Source organism: Drosophila mauritiana, chromosome 3R (genome assembly GCF_004382145.1).
Source record: "Drosophila mauritiana strain mau12 chromosome 3R, ASM438214v1, whole genome shotgun sequence".
Lineage (NCBI taxonomy): Eukaryota > Metazoa > Arthropoda > Insecta > Diptera > Drosophilidae > Drosophila > Drosophila mauritiana.
Window position 1 is genome coordinate 26,187,076 of NC_046670.1, and position 15,702 is coordinate 26,202,777.

General features: G+C 43.8%; 3 protein-coding genes across 5 annotated transcripts in view; 2 read left to right on the forward strand and 1 right to left on the reverse strand.

Moving 5' to 3' along the window:
* LOC117145379 (uncharacterized protein C2orf42 homolog) overlaps positions 1–15,702 on the reverse strand; it is a 171,806-nt gene that overhangs the window by 48,796 nt on the left and 107,308 nt on the right. The gene's annotated exons all lie outside the window — the stretch shown is intronic.
* LOC117145387 (chymotrypsin-elastase inhibitor ixodidin) lies at positions 128–644 on the forward strand. The gene has a single exon (XM_033311020.1). It carries the CDS (start codon positions 152–154, stop codon positions 431–433), a length of 282 nt encoding a protein of 93 aa, XP_033166911.1. The 5' UTR covers positions 128–151; the 3' UTR covers positions 434–644.
* LOC117145378 (tyrosine-protein phosphatase 99A) overlaps positions 8,391–15,702 on the forward strand; it is a 112,453-nt gene continuing 105,141 nt past the window's right edge. For 2 of the 3 annotated variants that reach the window (XM_033311003.1, XM_033311004.1), the window contains exons 1-2: positions 8,395–8,734; positions 13,595–14,021. In XM_033311003.1, the coding sequence (XP_033166894.1) occupies positions 13,907–14,021 (115 nt within the window). In that variant the 5' untranslated portion in view covers positions 8,395–8,734; positions 13,595–13,906. Of the gene's footprint in view, positions 8,735–13,594; positions 14,022–15,702 lie in introns of all 3 variants that reach the window. The other variant, XM_033311006.1, reaches the window with a different exon arrangement.

Here is a 15,702-nt window from a genome sequence, read left to right on the forward strand (position 1 = left end):
GCGTTTGCATACTGCATGCATATTTGGCTTTATGTTTTCGTTCCGTGCTGTCATAAAATTGTATTTAGTTATGCACAGGCATTTGCATTTCTAGCAAGTTTGTATGAGACACTTTGGCTAACTTGGCTTAGTCTTACAGCTACTTTCGACGATGGCACACGTTCAGCTCTACATTTTGGCCCTTATTCTGACCACTTCCATGTGGAATATTCAGACTAGTAATGGATCGGTTCAGTTTATGCTGAGGCTGTATTTTCACTGCTCCTCCCAGGAAATAGTTTCACCTTGCAGGACTTGTGAGAGATCCTGTGGACAAAGGGAAACCCTGGATTGTGTGAAGGACTGTCGCTATGGATGCATTTGCAGGATGGGTTGGATTCGCAGGAACAGCACCTGTATTCCAATGAGTCAGTGTGAGCAAAAGGATCCTTAAAGCAGCGAAAGCCAAAAGGTTTTTTCGACTTAATTACTAAGAGCTAAAACTCAATTAGAAAATTTTCCCCTGGATGAGCGAAATCAAATTTCACAACTCCCGCAGCGTTAATTGAAGATTCCTCAATAAAAACGAATGGAAAATGGAAAAGGGGAAAATGCAAACTCGTTAACCCATTAAACCAAACGCGAGACTCATGTTTGATCCCTGCTTCTGTTTTTTTTTGGGTTGGATGGAGCAGGAAAGGGGAAGAGGAAAGAAAAGGAAAGACGCACATCCAGCGAAAAGCTATTAAGACATAAAACATTTCCAACACCTTCCCGGAACGCCTTCGAAAAGGGAAAAATGTGGCGGGAGAAGGAAAACTCACACGGAGCAAAGAAATAGGAAGTAGCAGCAGAATGAAATGTTTCTAATTCAACGAAACGCATTTCAACGTAATGAAAATGGAGAAAAGAACCGACAGACAGCCACGCCCACAGTGCCGTTGACATTTTTTCGAACCTGCCGTTGACTGACAGCTGGAGAAGTGGGCTGGGAAAATGGGAGTCAGTTCTACGGGCTAAATGGGCTGCGGAGCGTGAGCGGAAGTGGGTGGTGGTGGGCGGAGTCCAAGGACATGCGTCGCTGGGCGTGCCGTTCGCCTGGCTTTTCGTCATTGCCCTGCTCGCAACACTTTCCGCTTTTATTTTATAATATGAACAATTTCCTCCGTTCGCCTTTCCATTCGAATCGCTGCCACTTTCGTGAAAAATGCACTCCAAAACTTTTCAATTTGAGCAAAAGGAGCGTCTCGGATTCATCGCACACCGCCCTTCTTCTTCTCGTTGTTGTTGTTGCTGATGTTGTTGTAGTGTCGTCCTTGTCGCTAATGACAATACACTTGTACTTCGTCCAGAGTGTGCATGTGTCTGTGTGAGCGCGCATTTACGCTCTTTACTTATTTGATTTACGTTTCATTTCCGGCTGCCATATGCTGCCTCGCATACGAATTCAGCCAAGGAAGCAGCGTTTAGCTGCATCTCTGCAGAGAGAGAAAAGTGGCAGCGAGTATCGCGGGAGATTCATAAATAAAGTGATGGCTTGTAAAATATGTGAACAAAAGTACAGCTCATTAGATACTTTTGCCTGGTAGGTAATTAAACTAAATATACCTTTAAATAAAGAACTATAACTTATATAAACCTAACTATAAACCTAATACCATATCATCATCAAATGCAAGAAATATAACTAATTGATATAAAACTATGCATATCAGTAGTCATTTACTTAATTTCCCGTGCAATTTGAGTGTTTTGCACTAAGTTCGAGTGTGTGTGTGAGTTTTAAGGCGACACACACTAAAAGCCCGGTCCCGTTATCCCGCCTGCACTCGCACACACACACACAAGTGCATGTACGTTATGCAATTATAACTTTTGTCGTTAGCAACTTTAAGCAACTTTAAACGTAAATTGCCGTCGTGAAGTAGCTTTTGGCGCACGCTCTCAAGCGCCGCCATTCACACACACACATCACATCACATGTGTATGTTTATAGACACAATTATGCACACACACACACGGGAGGTTATAGTTTGTTGTCGGCTTTGGAGCAAAGTGTGTGAAAGGTGTTTTATTGAATTAAGTGGGTTTAACGGGATTTCTATAATGCCAGCGACAGTCGGCAGAGCTGCATATGTATTTATTGTAACTACAGTTGCTAGTTTTGCAGCCCCGGAAAATCGCAGCCAGTTTGCTGGCACGGAAGCTGTGGCACTTTCGGTTAAACTTTTCGTATGTAATGCATATTTCATTTAATTTTTTAAGAGTTGCCAAACCAAAAAATGTGCAAGTGATGGCGAGTTTCGGGGCCGAAAGTTGTAAATTGCCTGGCAGCAGTCAAGTGGCTCGGAGTAATTATGCAAATCAAGCTGAGGTGTTGCCAAATTCCGACAATAGATACGAGACGTATTAGCTAATCAGGCAAGTTAGTCGGAGTTCGGGCAACTCGACCACAGCTACACTTCCGACCATAAACGTGTGGGCATTGCAGTTATAATTAATGGGAAATGCCTTCCCCATTTCCCCCTTTGGCTTTTCCCCCAAAAAGGAGCGAGCGTGCTGCATGCAAAACTCATTTCCACTCGAAAGCCTGCTTCACTGCAGTTATTTCTCATGTTTCCAGCCGCACTTGATTGCCTTCACCTTTTTTCCTGTTTTTTGGTTTTGAGGGACATGCAAGGGTTTAATGTTCGCATTAGGTCCATTTACATTCGTATGTCGTGTTCGTATTTTGTACACAATGCGGGTTACCAGCGTTTTTAGTTTTAAATATCTTTTAAATATTAATAAGCCATTTAACTGCCACAACACGTTGATGCATGGGGCTCAATTAGGCTGCAAATAGCTCGAAATTGTTTGCTTAATAAACGTCATTCATCAAATCGACACGTGCTTTTTTTTTTTCTTTTTCGACGCTTCGACAGCCGGCAAACACGCAAAGTTCGTGTCGATTGAAACCCACGACCCACAAAATGCAGGTCAGTGGGGTCAAGGGGCGTGGCAGGTCCTTGACAGCTGGCCAAGTAAACGAAACACTTTCGGCAAGTGCCTGGCTAAGTGAATTAATGTTGGCTCAATTGTGCCACTATTTTTATTAATTTTCTGCCGCCGTGATCGCGCATCAAAGGCAACCTAATTTGCCACATGCCGCGGATCTCTCGAGGATTCCCATTCAATGCAATATTTTCCTCTGTTTGCAGTGGCACTTAGCATCGCAATTGACGTCCCGTCTGCGCTGCACCCTTGTCGTCCTTATAAAAAACAATATAAATATTAATGCTATTTGCGTAACAATTCAATTCGAACGAGAGGGTTGGCAGATCGGCCTTCGGGGTGCGGGGGAAACACTTGGTCGCTTCACACGAACTTCGAACTGAAAGCGGGAAAATGGGAAAACGAGTCAACGGGGTGTTGCATATTAATCACGGGCACTGTCCGAGGTAGAAATGCCTTATATATCAGTCGCCATAAATTCACAAGCAACTGCACTGAGAAAAGTTGCTCACACCATTAGGCGGAGTTTTTCAAGAGGTGTTCTCTGTTTCTGTAGTCCTTAAATCAGTTCAAAAAGATATGACTATATATTTATATGAACGTATGTTTCAAAAGCCATAAGTTAGTTATCTTCCCCTGATTGTAACTGCACGTTTTTCCCAGTGCACGCGGCGGAAAAAAGTGCGTATGTCCTTTGAGGAGCCCGGAGTGCAACTCGATGGGCGGCTTAACTGCCGAGGGTTGCACTCGTTTTAGGTTGTAAGCCGCTGGAAATACTTTAATCCACTTCACAGTGACACCGAAATTAAAACATACAAACGGGCCCGTAAACAACCCCGAAATTGTGGCAAAACGGGAAGGAATCACTGGCTGAATGGGCCGGGGGGGGGACATTCAAATTGGCTGCTATCGCAATTATTCATGCGGCGGCGACATTCATAAAACGTCCTCGCGATGCAGGCAGTTCGGTTCAGTCCGTTAAGCCACCAATACATGTGCAGCTGCAAAGGACTTTCCTGGACTGACGTCACTTTGACAGTTGCAACACAAATGCAATTATCACTTTATTTTAAACGATTTATGTGCAACACGCCAAACTCGCGCGCACTCACACACACATATGCACACACGGGACGGACGCACACATGCAGAATACAGGACGCAGGACATGTAGACATGACAACGACGACAGCGGCAACCGGAAACGGAAATGGCAACAAGCGCAGCCACCAAACGAACGGCCCGATGTCCGCCGCCTGGGGAATGCGGTCAGAAAAGGTGTGTTCACGTTCGCCGGCATACAAATACAAAATACCTGGGATAAAAATACAAAATAGTGGAAAACACTGCCATTGATGTTGTGGAAGGCAAGTTCTCTGTTTCGCGGTTTGTCACTTGGCGGCAAGTTTCAAGTTAAAGCCGCCAGCTTACGAGGGCTAAATTAATACGAGTATTAATTCACGCAAATTGGCAATAAAGTGGAATAAAGCTAGCAACGTTGAATCTATGGGCAATAGAGTAGTAAATTGAATATTCTCATTGTTGCACAACAACAATTTGTGAGTAAAAATCTATTACATTTTCCAGAAGTTAGTGTTTGCGCATGGAATTCTGTATATCTCTTTATCAGAATCAATTCATCTTTAAACAATGCTGGAGGAAATGCATATTGTTTCAATATTGCTCATTCATGCCTGAAATCTGAAATACCCAACCGAATGCGAGGAAGAAAATGAAAACTACGTAATATTCGAGTAGATTCGAAAAAGAGATATGCTCCTGCAATAAATAAAACCAAATTGCTTACTGCCCTCTGTGTGATGCCCGAGAATACCTTTGCCTTTATTTGGAGAGGAAAGGAAATCGTACGCTTGGCTTGTCTAGAATTTCAACAGCCCATCAAGTGCAGGGTTCGGACTTTAAAATTTGCAGCATTAACAATGTCAATTTACTTTCGGGCCATTCCCTGTGGTATTTGGCCAGCCAGACGAGTGTAATTCAGGACATGCATGTCCAGCTTGACAAGCTCGAATTTAGATTTGGATTTCCCCTCTCGCCTGTGCGCTTGGTCACTTATCGTCCTGCTTATCAATATTGTATTAGTTCTGGATATTCGTATGGCCCTGCAATTGCAGCAGATTTTCATGAATGGCAGGCTGCTTTTTTAGTTTTGCGACGCTGACTTATTGAAATTGACAGAAGGTTAATGGCGCTGAATGACGCTGAAATTGAGGCAGCAGCCCTGGCAATTTAACACCCCGCTGGGCAGTCAAAAAGGGGGCGGCGAGTGGTAAGCGTCCAGGGGGCGGGGCAGGACCTCACCACATGACAGCGATTCGCAACAGCCGCTTAGAGTTGTGAGCTGTGGAGAGCGGGAGATTTGCGATAAAAAATGATTGCACATGCGAGCGTTTTGGCTCGAAATTGCAGCATTTGCGGCATGGAAATATATTTAGATGTATATATGCGAGGAGATCTACTATAGATAAATTGGAATCCGAGGGGGTGACTCTGGTGAGACAATCGGGCACCCTCTGCCCTGGATTTGCACTTGCCGTTCGGCATTGGATTTGGTTTCGGTTTTGCCTTCGCTTTTGCCTTTGCATTTGGCGGGTTATCAGTGGCCCGGCCATAAATCACTGTCAAGTGTCATTCGCCCACGAAGCAGCAGCAGCACAGCATCCTTTATCCTTTATCCCTGATCCCAGCCGAGTAGGAAACTTTTGCACATCCCCATCTATGCGCTACATGTAGATAATATACCGAGCGGTATCAACTTACCACGAACATGTGCTCGGGGGCAAAAAGGTGCAGTGCCGGAAGCTGCAGCAGCCACTCAAATGCGACCCAGGACATGGAAACTGCCTGACGATGGCTGTGGAATGGGAAAAAATCGAAAAAGTTGCTAATTAAAGTTTGTGTTCGCTGGGAGGGCCCTGAACTTCGCCCCCTTGAACTTCCGGCCCCCAGCGAAAGTGTTATCCCCAATGTCATCTGCAATTGCAACTCAGTGCACTGAGAAGTCAAGTCTTTCTATAAATATGGTTAAAATTAAAGCAGTCGTTTCAGCTATATTTAATATGATCTACTAATGTCAATTGCTTGAATGAAGAAGATAGATAAAGAACCTCCCAATTTGCTTTCAATCAATTCCAAATATTTCTTTATTTGGATTCTTGATTTATAAATCCATTGACAAGCTTTTAACCTGATTAACTGTAGCACTTTATGTTTCTGTGTACTTTCCCCCATTTGTTGAACGCAGCTTGCATTCGTCACGCATTGGTTGCCATTTCGCTGCGCTGTCTGTTGGCGGAAAACCGCAGGGCGAGTGAGTGACTTTCCCTACCCTCCGATGCCATGGCTAATTTCCGCTATTGTTCATAATTTTTATTGCGCTTGTTGCGAATTAGTTTCGGTTTCGCCCGACGCCAGATCGCGATCCCTCATCAATGTTGCAATTTTTTGCAATTTAAAATTTGTTATAAATCGTCGCTGGTTGAGTTTAGGGGTTGATCCTTGGTGTTGCCTTTTGCTCCCTTTTTGAGAGGCGTTGACAACGGCAACAACAAGAAGTGCCTGCGATTACAGGACTGCGAACACGATTGCAGTGCGACTTCCTCGAGGGTGGGTTTTTCAGCTCTTCCGTTCGCATCTTCAGTTGCATCAGGATGTGGCTGGCGGGGGTGGGTACCCTTACTCTTCTTATGGCCATTAAATTGTGGGCAATTGACCGGTTCGAGGGGTGTGGCCAACGTTTAGGGGCAGGTGCCTGAGGCACTGGGATAATTGCGGAAGTAACACGCTGATCAGCACAACAAATTATTGGGATGGACTGCCAGTTTTGTCCGATGGCAAATTTATTGCGAAAGAAATCGTATTGTGTATTCAATTAAATTGACGGTAAGTAATGCATTTAGAATATATTTAGCCAAGAAATAAAATATTTCATATAAAGGTCTTAAAATTAAGAAAATCTGACAAGGCTTTAAAGACTGTGTTATCGTACTTATTTTACAGAGCGTTTTATAAATAACATGCTCATGTAATGTTCTCATTAACAGAACATTCGATTCGAATATTTTGTTAACGTTATTCGAAAATTAAAAGTAGAAAAGTCTGTAATGTAAACATAACATAGACCAAAACAAGTTCTCCTTCAACTGCATGTTAACATCCAAATGCGGATTAACACCGAATGTTATATTATTCCGTAGGCGTCCTTTTTGCGAATGTTATTAGCAGAATGTTTTGCTTTCCAACCCCTTTCCGAATGTAATACGATAACATTGCACTAACATTCTAGTGTAGACCTCTATTCGACAGCCTGTTAAAGGCGTTAACCGGACCAGGACTCAGTGCGAATGTAGACCAACTCATAAAAACAACATTCGCACAGGACCGAGGGGTGATTTTCGAAAATGTTGCGGAAACCTTCTATTGCGGTTGAATGTTCTGTAAACAAATCGGTCACAGGACAACAGTGTGCTGTATACAAAATCACCGAATTACTGATGATGAAATTCAGGGGTTATAAATTTGTTCGAAGTCTTTTCTAGACATTACAGCTATTGCAGAGCACTAACATTACTTCGAATGTACTAACAATGTTACGCATTTTTACTGTTTAAATAATAGGCAAAAATAAAAAGGTCAATTGAACTGAAGAAATGAAATGTTTTGATTTATTTTATAAGAATTTTAAATCAATAAATTATTCTAAATATTTTTCGAATATTGAATATAATCAGAAAGGTGGATTATAAGATTTCAAAAATTAATTGAAGCTTAGCTCGTTTATTATAGACTATAATATTACTTATTATTTAAATTAAAAATTTGTTTTCATCCAAAGAGCTGCTATATGTGGCCGAAGCTAACTGCGGTCCGCCCAGGACCTCTTTGTAGTGCCTTAGAAATTTCTCAAACACTTGCTGCCATCGTTTCAGTTCTGTTTGTGCCGCAACGCTCGTCACCTGAGCGATTTGAGCAGGTCGTGTCCGCCAAAGAGCGCGTCTCTTATCAGTGATAAGGCCAGCGCGATTCGGAGTTCTGTCATGGTGAGTTTCGGAGTTGAAAGTGGAACAAGCGCTCTCCGAAAGAGAGAGAGAGAGTCCTTTCGCTCTCGGCAGGACGACAGCCGAGGCGTCCACCCGCGCACAAATCTAGGCAACAGCACACACTGAAGCTCGCAAAGAAGTTCGGGAGACGGCCGTGTGTGTGGTGGAAAGCCGCTGGAAACCCGAAGTCGGCCACGAACCACCGACCTTCTATTCTGGCGGGGTTTTCCGGGGGTGTGGCGGTGGTGCAACGGCAGTGGCAGCGGCAACGGCGGCTTCTGCCTTTCAGCTGGGAATTTATTTGCGCAAAAACGAAGCGGCTCAGTTTCGTGTTTGTTGTGCGCTCGTAAGGATGTGTCCGCTGGCGCTGCCGGACTTCGTGCGTTCGCGTCGCGTGTGTGCGCGTTTATCCTGACGCTGAATGTATCTCAGCCAAAGCGGCCGAAACGGGCCACGAAAAGTGCTTGAAAATCAGGCGAATAGCTCAAGTGAATGCCAGAATAATAATCATGCATATTGATAAAGCGTTGAGAGAAAATCAAATATAAAATGCGGCAATCGCTGTCCAGTTCCGTGTTAAGTTTTTATTTGTGTTCGTGTGCTTGGATTCGGGTAGCAGGATCCCAAATACCGACGATCTCGAGGATAAACCACTAACTGAAAGAAGGTCCTGCGGTACGGAAAATAAAACACAGCAAAAGGTGGTTATCCCCAGATTTGGTGACCCACAAGCATAACTAAACGATTCGAAATCGAGGCAACTGGATGAGAACTGGGTGAAAATTCCAAACTCGTCGTGCTGCAGCATATTTAGCATTTTGCATTTTGGGGCGGACTTTTGGATTTATGTTGACCCACTTTGCCAAGCGATTTCCCTTTCAATTTGCGTCTTGAAGCGACGTTTTAGCCAACTTATCCCTCGGCCATCTCAGTTAATTAGTTTAATTAGTGAGTGTCGTGGGCGGCGGTTGGTTAGTCGGTCGGTCTGTTCTGGCCCAGAAATCGGTTTGGCATCTCGAGCCAAAATTAAGACCCTTTCTGGCGCAAAGTTATATTTGAAACTGCTGACCCGGGATTCGGTCGGTCATGCCCTGCCGCTAATAGCCGACATTATTGTTAGGATTCGCTGGGAGTGGGAGTTGGGGCTCCAAACAAAGGGCCATCGGATCGACTGTATGTGCCATTGAACAAACACCCAGCCGAAAAGAGAACCCTTTTTGCGCCACTTTTCCTAATGCCACGACTGCCATTTGCTGGGGCAATAAAAGCCAGCCAGCGACTTCAGTAAAGATGAAATGAAAATGAAATAAAATAAACAACAATGGCTGGGCAAAACTAAACTAAATTTATTTGCTTTGCCACTAAATTTGCGCTGATTTCGGCAGCAGCTCTACTTCACTTCACTCTCGCATTATGTTGCCCCACTCAAAAAATGTGTTTGTCAACAAAGTCAAAAAAAAAAATCGAGAGTGTTTGTGTGCTTAACCTTTTGGTGGAGCCGGATTTTTGGCTCGACTGGTGTGGCACACGTTCAACTATTTTAGAATTTGCGACACGTGCCCAAATTGCAAACATCAGCAAATAATAATATAAATTCAGCCAGCAGCCCGGGCATCCAAACCGAATTAGTCGAGTGTCCTTTTTACCGATGCTTTACAGTAGTGCTTACAAGATGATTAGGCGTATGTGGCTGGCATGTGATACATTTCGCTGCGCGTCGTGTAATAATTTCATTGTTGCAGCTCTGCAATTTATAATGCGGCAACAATTGCAGTCGCACTTGCAGCAAAGGCGTGCAACTTGTTGTCGCTGGGTGCAAGCCCACCCACCCCTTTGTGGCAACACTTGAGGCACACAGCCACTGCAGTTGCACTTAAGCTTCCACCGCTGCAGTTGTTATTTCTATTTCTATTCTCTCTCTACTTTTGCACACCCATTGTGAACCCATCTGGCATTATAATCCGCATCTATGTGAGCCGTTGCAAGTGTATACAGATGCAAGTGCGCGATGTTGTGACAAGTGTTTTTGCAGGACATATACATCGTGATGGTTTAAGTTGAAGCTAACTCGATCTATGTGTTCGAAGTTTGAGTCCTGCAAGGACTTCGGCGACACCTCTGGCCGTGCTAATTAACCAAGTTCCAGCATTCCCATTTAGCTGACTGCTTTTCTTTCATGTCAAAGCATTTAATTATACTTCTGCATTTACCCGCTCCTCCGCTTTTCCCGCTTTCCCGCTTTCCACCGCGCTTTTCACTTTTTTCCAACTTTTTTTTACTGCTGGACTTTGCCTGATTTATTTATGCATTTACCTTTGCGAGTTGCCCGGGGAGGAAGCTGCTGTCATGCTGCTGGTTCGTTGTCTTAATTCATTTTTTATTCCAACGTAAATAAGCTGTAAATTACAACTTCTGTTGCTCTGCTGTTTCCAGCTGATGTTGCTGCTTTTGCCGCTGTTCCCTGCATATTTTGTATGATTCTACTCCGGCAATTCCCGGGCTGCTTGTTGCCTGCCTCATGCTCCATGCTGCATGCTGCAAGCCGCATGCCCCGTGTCCCGTGCCTCATGCCAAATGCAGTGCCATATTTTTTCGCTCTTCACTGACGCCCAGTCCTTTTCTTTTGCATACACGGAGAAAAAAGCGTCAGAGCAGCATCTATTTTAATTGTAAATCACTTCAAACAATAAATCAAATATTTTACAATGAACAAAAGAATAATTAATTAGAGGTAGTAAACTGCATATTAGGATATTCATCGAACCAGTTGGGCAATACCAATTATTTTTATAAATTGTAAATTATATTTTACAATTTATAAAATTCCTATCCATTTTATTATTTTTCCCAATGTGCATAAATCATTGCGAAAGGGGAAATGGAGGTGCATGTGAAGTGGAAACATAATGGCTTTCCTGTTGCTAAAAATAGGACAATAAACGAGTGATAAAATAATGCAAGTTTTATGAGCAATTGCGAACGACTGATACACTTTAGACACATATCCGCGTAGCATTGATAAATTCGAAAATACTCATATTTTCTCTCTGTGCTGAAAGTCACATCCCGCTGCTTTTTGCTGCCTTTCGCCTTTGCTGCTGTTTAATTTAAAGTTCGCCCCCCAAAAAGGGGAGCATTGCAATAGGTGGTGGTGGGAAAGTGGGGCTGTCATAACTGCAAATCGGCTACTGACATCCAGCTACTTAACGCTCCTCACTGCCTTCCGCTCGCCATTTGTGTTTGGGGCATGGGGCACGGGCATTCGGGCATGAAAGCGGCTCGGAACTGTCTGCGGACCCAAAGGGGACTGCTACCACTACTAACGGTCAAAAGGAACGGTCTGGACGACAGTGGACTGCGCTGCACTGCGTTTGGAATTATGTGGAAAATTGAGAAAATGTTGCTCAACAACACAAGTACAAGCAGAAGTAGAAGTACAAGTTCCGAGGCACTTTAATTGCCATCGGGCACATTGCGCCACTCTGCAATCCACAACCGGTCATTACGAACTGGATTTGGGTGGTCGGGTGGTTGGCTACCCCACTTCGCTTTTCCATTTTCCGGGGCGTCCGGGCGGGTGAAACTTGTTGAGCGACGACCACTGACGAACTGCCACCGGAGATGAAAATGCTTTTCCAGGGGGCAATTGTCGTTAAGGTGCTTAGCGTAAGGCGTTGACTATTTGAGGTCGTCTAGCCGCGACTATTAATGGGCTTCTCGCTGCCATGTCTTCATTAGGAGTCCACTCTTTCGAGGAATTACACAAGCCCAATTCTGGCCGAGAACAAATAAAAGCGATTAATGGTGGCACCAACAACATCAGCACCAGTCAAATTGGGTATTTTCGAGGGCATTTGCGTGTTACATCGTTAAAAACACATTCTGCTTGAGCTATTACAATTAAAATGTTGCACAAGATCCAATTAAGTCCAGACAAGAACATATATCAACCGCAGCTTTTCCAGAATTTGCCAGATTCTCAAGCAAGGTCAATATTTGTGCTCCCAAAAAAATCATCTCTTTAGTGGTGTTTTCTTTTTAAAGAGCGCTCAAACAAACTTGCGTTAATGCCGCGTTTCCTGGCCACGGAAACCGAGCGACAACAGCAGCGTTTTCATGAAAAACCTATTTGCACAAACCTGGTTTTTGTGTACGAATATTCATACGCACATTGCGGTGTCTGTGAAAAAGTCAACGAGTTTTTGCCGGGGTGTGTAATATGGAAAATAACTTCAATTACCAGGTGCGGCGTGTGTAATATTTTACCAGCACTCCTTTCATTTTTTACCGAATACCAATATTGTTTATAAAATGCAAATAAAACCGGCTGAAAGGGGCCCTACAAAAATTAAAACAAGTGCCTGTGTTAAAGCCGAGAAATGCCAAAATTTGTGGAGTGAAATGAGTAAGAACGCCTGAGGCTTGAAACGATTTGCCGTCTGCACATCGCTGTGTTTTCACTGAAACTTGCCGTGAAAGTTACAAATTTGAACTTTAAATTTTAACGTCAACACGGGTGGGGGCTCAGGGGAGCGGCGAGGGGCGAAGGGCGAGGGGGTAACAAAAAATAAACTTGCAGCCTGCAGCAAACACATTAAAACAAAGTTTTTAAAAGCAACCACAACATTTACGTCATGTGCAATGTGCGGCGGGTTGCGTTCCGTAGTGTTGTTGTCATTGCTTTTGTTGGAGTTGCACGAGCTGCTGCCAAAGTTGAAAAGGGGCGCAGTGGCAAGGAGTGGGCGTGGCGGCATACTCTCCCTCTCTCTCTCTTTCTGGCTGTCGCTCTTGCCATTTTTATAGTCAAAAGCCAAGTTGTTTGGGCCAACAGCAATCGCCATTTGCTGCCACATGTTGTAACTGTTGCCGCATTAAATGTGCAGCCCGCCTCCGGCGCATTTCACTTTTACTGTGAGCCACCCGCTTTTACAGCCAGCCACTGGGCTGCACCACTCGCCTGCACCACCACCACCACCACCAGCATCTCCACTTTTGGCCACATTAGTTGACTGCACACCACCAGCAGAGATTTCACTCCATTTTATGCTGTCAGACTTCCGAGAGCGCCGTTCGCGCTGTTCTCGCTTGTTGTAAAAATGCCAAATTCATTTTCAGCATATAAACTTTATCACACACACACACATGCACACATGCACTCGCGGACTTTATACTCCCTGCTGTTCCGGACTGACATCTTTAGTTAATTTCGCAGCCGCAAAAACTAAAACGAAAGGGATAGTGTGTCTGTCCGGATTTTAGGAGAGCGTAAAAGTCCCCTAAAACTGAAAATTGAAAAAGCGTCCTGCTGGAATCAAAAGAGCCTTGCAAATGAGAAGAAGCCACAAGGCAAAAGAGTTGAGATATGCAGAAAAGGTGTTTAAAACCATGCAGATGCATCGCGAAATATGCATTTGAATAATTGTAGCATACTTTTAGACATCTCTTTTCACGAAACCATACACCCAATCGAATTGAATGCCTAAATCAATTGCAAGCGAATCAAACGCGCTTCTGTTTACCCAAAAATTTAATTACCATTTTTCTCTCACTCGTATTTGCAGCTCGTTCAAAATGATCACCTAAAGCCAAAATCGGTGCAAACAACAAAAAAAATAAAAATAAGAAACGAATAACACGTGAATAACTAAAAAACGCAAAAGTTCATAGCGCAAACAAAGTTTAATTGGCATTGGAAAAAAGAAATGTAAATTGATTTTGAAAAAACCAAGGGCAGAGAAGCACAACCGAAATCCTACGAAATTAAACAAAAACCAAAGAAACCGTAACGCAAACCACCGCAAAAATTGCTTTAGATTAACAAATAGAAGAGTACGGAACACATAAAAACCACTCCACAAATCGCATCAAACAAAATGACGCAGCGCATATCGGCCACATACGGAAATCATCGAGGGCTCATCATTCCTGGCTTTGTGCTGCTCCTGATTTTGGCCACCTTGCCTGCCACGCGGGCAGGACGAATCTTCGGTAAGTCCTGGAAAAATATTGTATATATATGCGAAGGGGGGCTGCGATCAAAATTTCTATCAGTTTTTGTTTGCGACTCTAATTAAGGCGGGCAGTTTGCAGCTAATGGAATTTTTAATGCCGCGAAAGACGCAATTTGTGCGGGGCTCCTGGCATTCGGTGCTCCACACTCCTTGGGCCGCAGGACCTCCTCGACTTCCTGTATTGGTTTCGGGTCAACGCGACTCATTGACACGGCAAATGGGGGTACAGAGGGCTCATGTTCTTTTTGTATTAATTATACTTACAGAAGGTCGCCTTTTTTATGCCAGCAGTCGACGTCGTTTACATTAATGAGGGACGTCAATGTCAAAAATAAACAAAGGCCCCGCACTCTGGCTTTTCGTATTGGAAATGCCAACACCATGTTTTTTTTCCCGTGCAATTGTTGCCTTTTCCTGGGCTGTGTGTGTGTGTGTGTGAGTGTGTGTGTTTGTCTGCATTGTTGATGTAATGAAAATAATTACATTTCTTGTACGTGGTTTGTAATGCGCAGCAGAAGAGGAGGAAAAGTCACCAGATTTGGGACACACACACACTGCCGAACTAATTAACTGCCAAATAAATAAGTAAACATGGCAACAGTTTTGTACACATGGCGATAATTTACATTTAATTATGGCAGCATAACTAGTTATTCGCCACAACTGCCGAAAAAGGGTTGCTCTGCTCTGCACACTCCCATTCCCAACTACCAACCGGAGTCTCTAATTGCAGGCAGGTTTTGTCTGTCTGTCCGAGTTTTCCGGCTTTCCCTGCTTTTCCGATTTTCCCTCCAGTGCCATTAGATTCGGTCACAGAGCAGCGCAGAATGGCAATAGTGGCAACAACTGGAGAGAGCGGCGGCAGGCAAACAGTGAAAGCGGACACAATTCGACCAAACTGGAAAACCAAAACTTTTGTTGACACACATTTTTTCACGGCCCCAAAAAGTGTGCTTCGAAATGTGCACGCAAATGAGCGCAGTTCGCTCGTCATCAAGAGCTGCCATAAAAAACGGTTGGCAAAACAGGCGCTAACACAAAAAACTACCGCATAAACTAGTGATGACAGTTGGAGGTATATCTCAAAATGGATCTGTTTATTCGGGGATCATTCTAGGTTACTAAAAAGACCGAAAGTTCATAATAATGCGATGTGATATGTTTTTATTTCTACAGTTCAATTGATTCTCTGCATTTGAGGTATTAACTTTATTCTTAAAAAAGTGTTTGTATTGAAATCATATCCTTCGCATTTCTATAAACACTAACAAAAAACCCTTGAGTAAATTGAAACTTGTATGCATTTAAAGGATTAACATTTATGATTTAGGCATCACTGTCACACACACACACACTCGCAATTACGAATGCGAGTGTGTGTGTGCGATGGCATTAGGTTGCCAGTTGTCGGCGCTTTTTGTCAGGCATTTTAATGTCTGCCTTCAGCCGCAACTGCAACGGAACAGCAATAAAACTGCAGGACACACACGCACACACTCACACAATCTCGGCAACCGCACACAGATACACATTCATATATAGATACATATATCCGACCATGAAAGCGAAAAGTTTACGCGCTTGTTTGCTATAATTTCGATTGTTTTCACTGCAGCAGCAGAATCAGCAGCAGCAACAACGATTGCGGCAGCCTGCCA

Excerpts from the sequence above, each read along its gene's own strand:
- LOC117145387 (XM_033311020.1), top strand. The coding sequence starts at position 152 with ATGGCACACGTTCAGCTCTACATTTTGGCCCTTATTCTGACCACTTCC.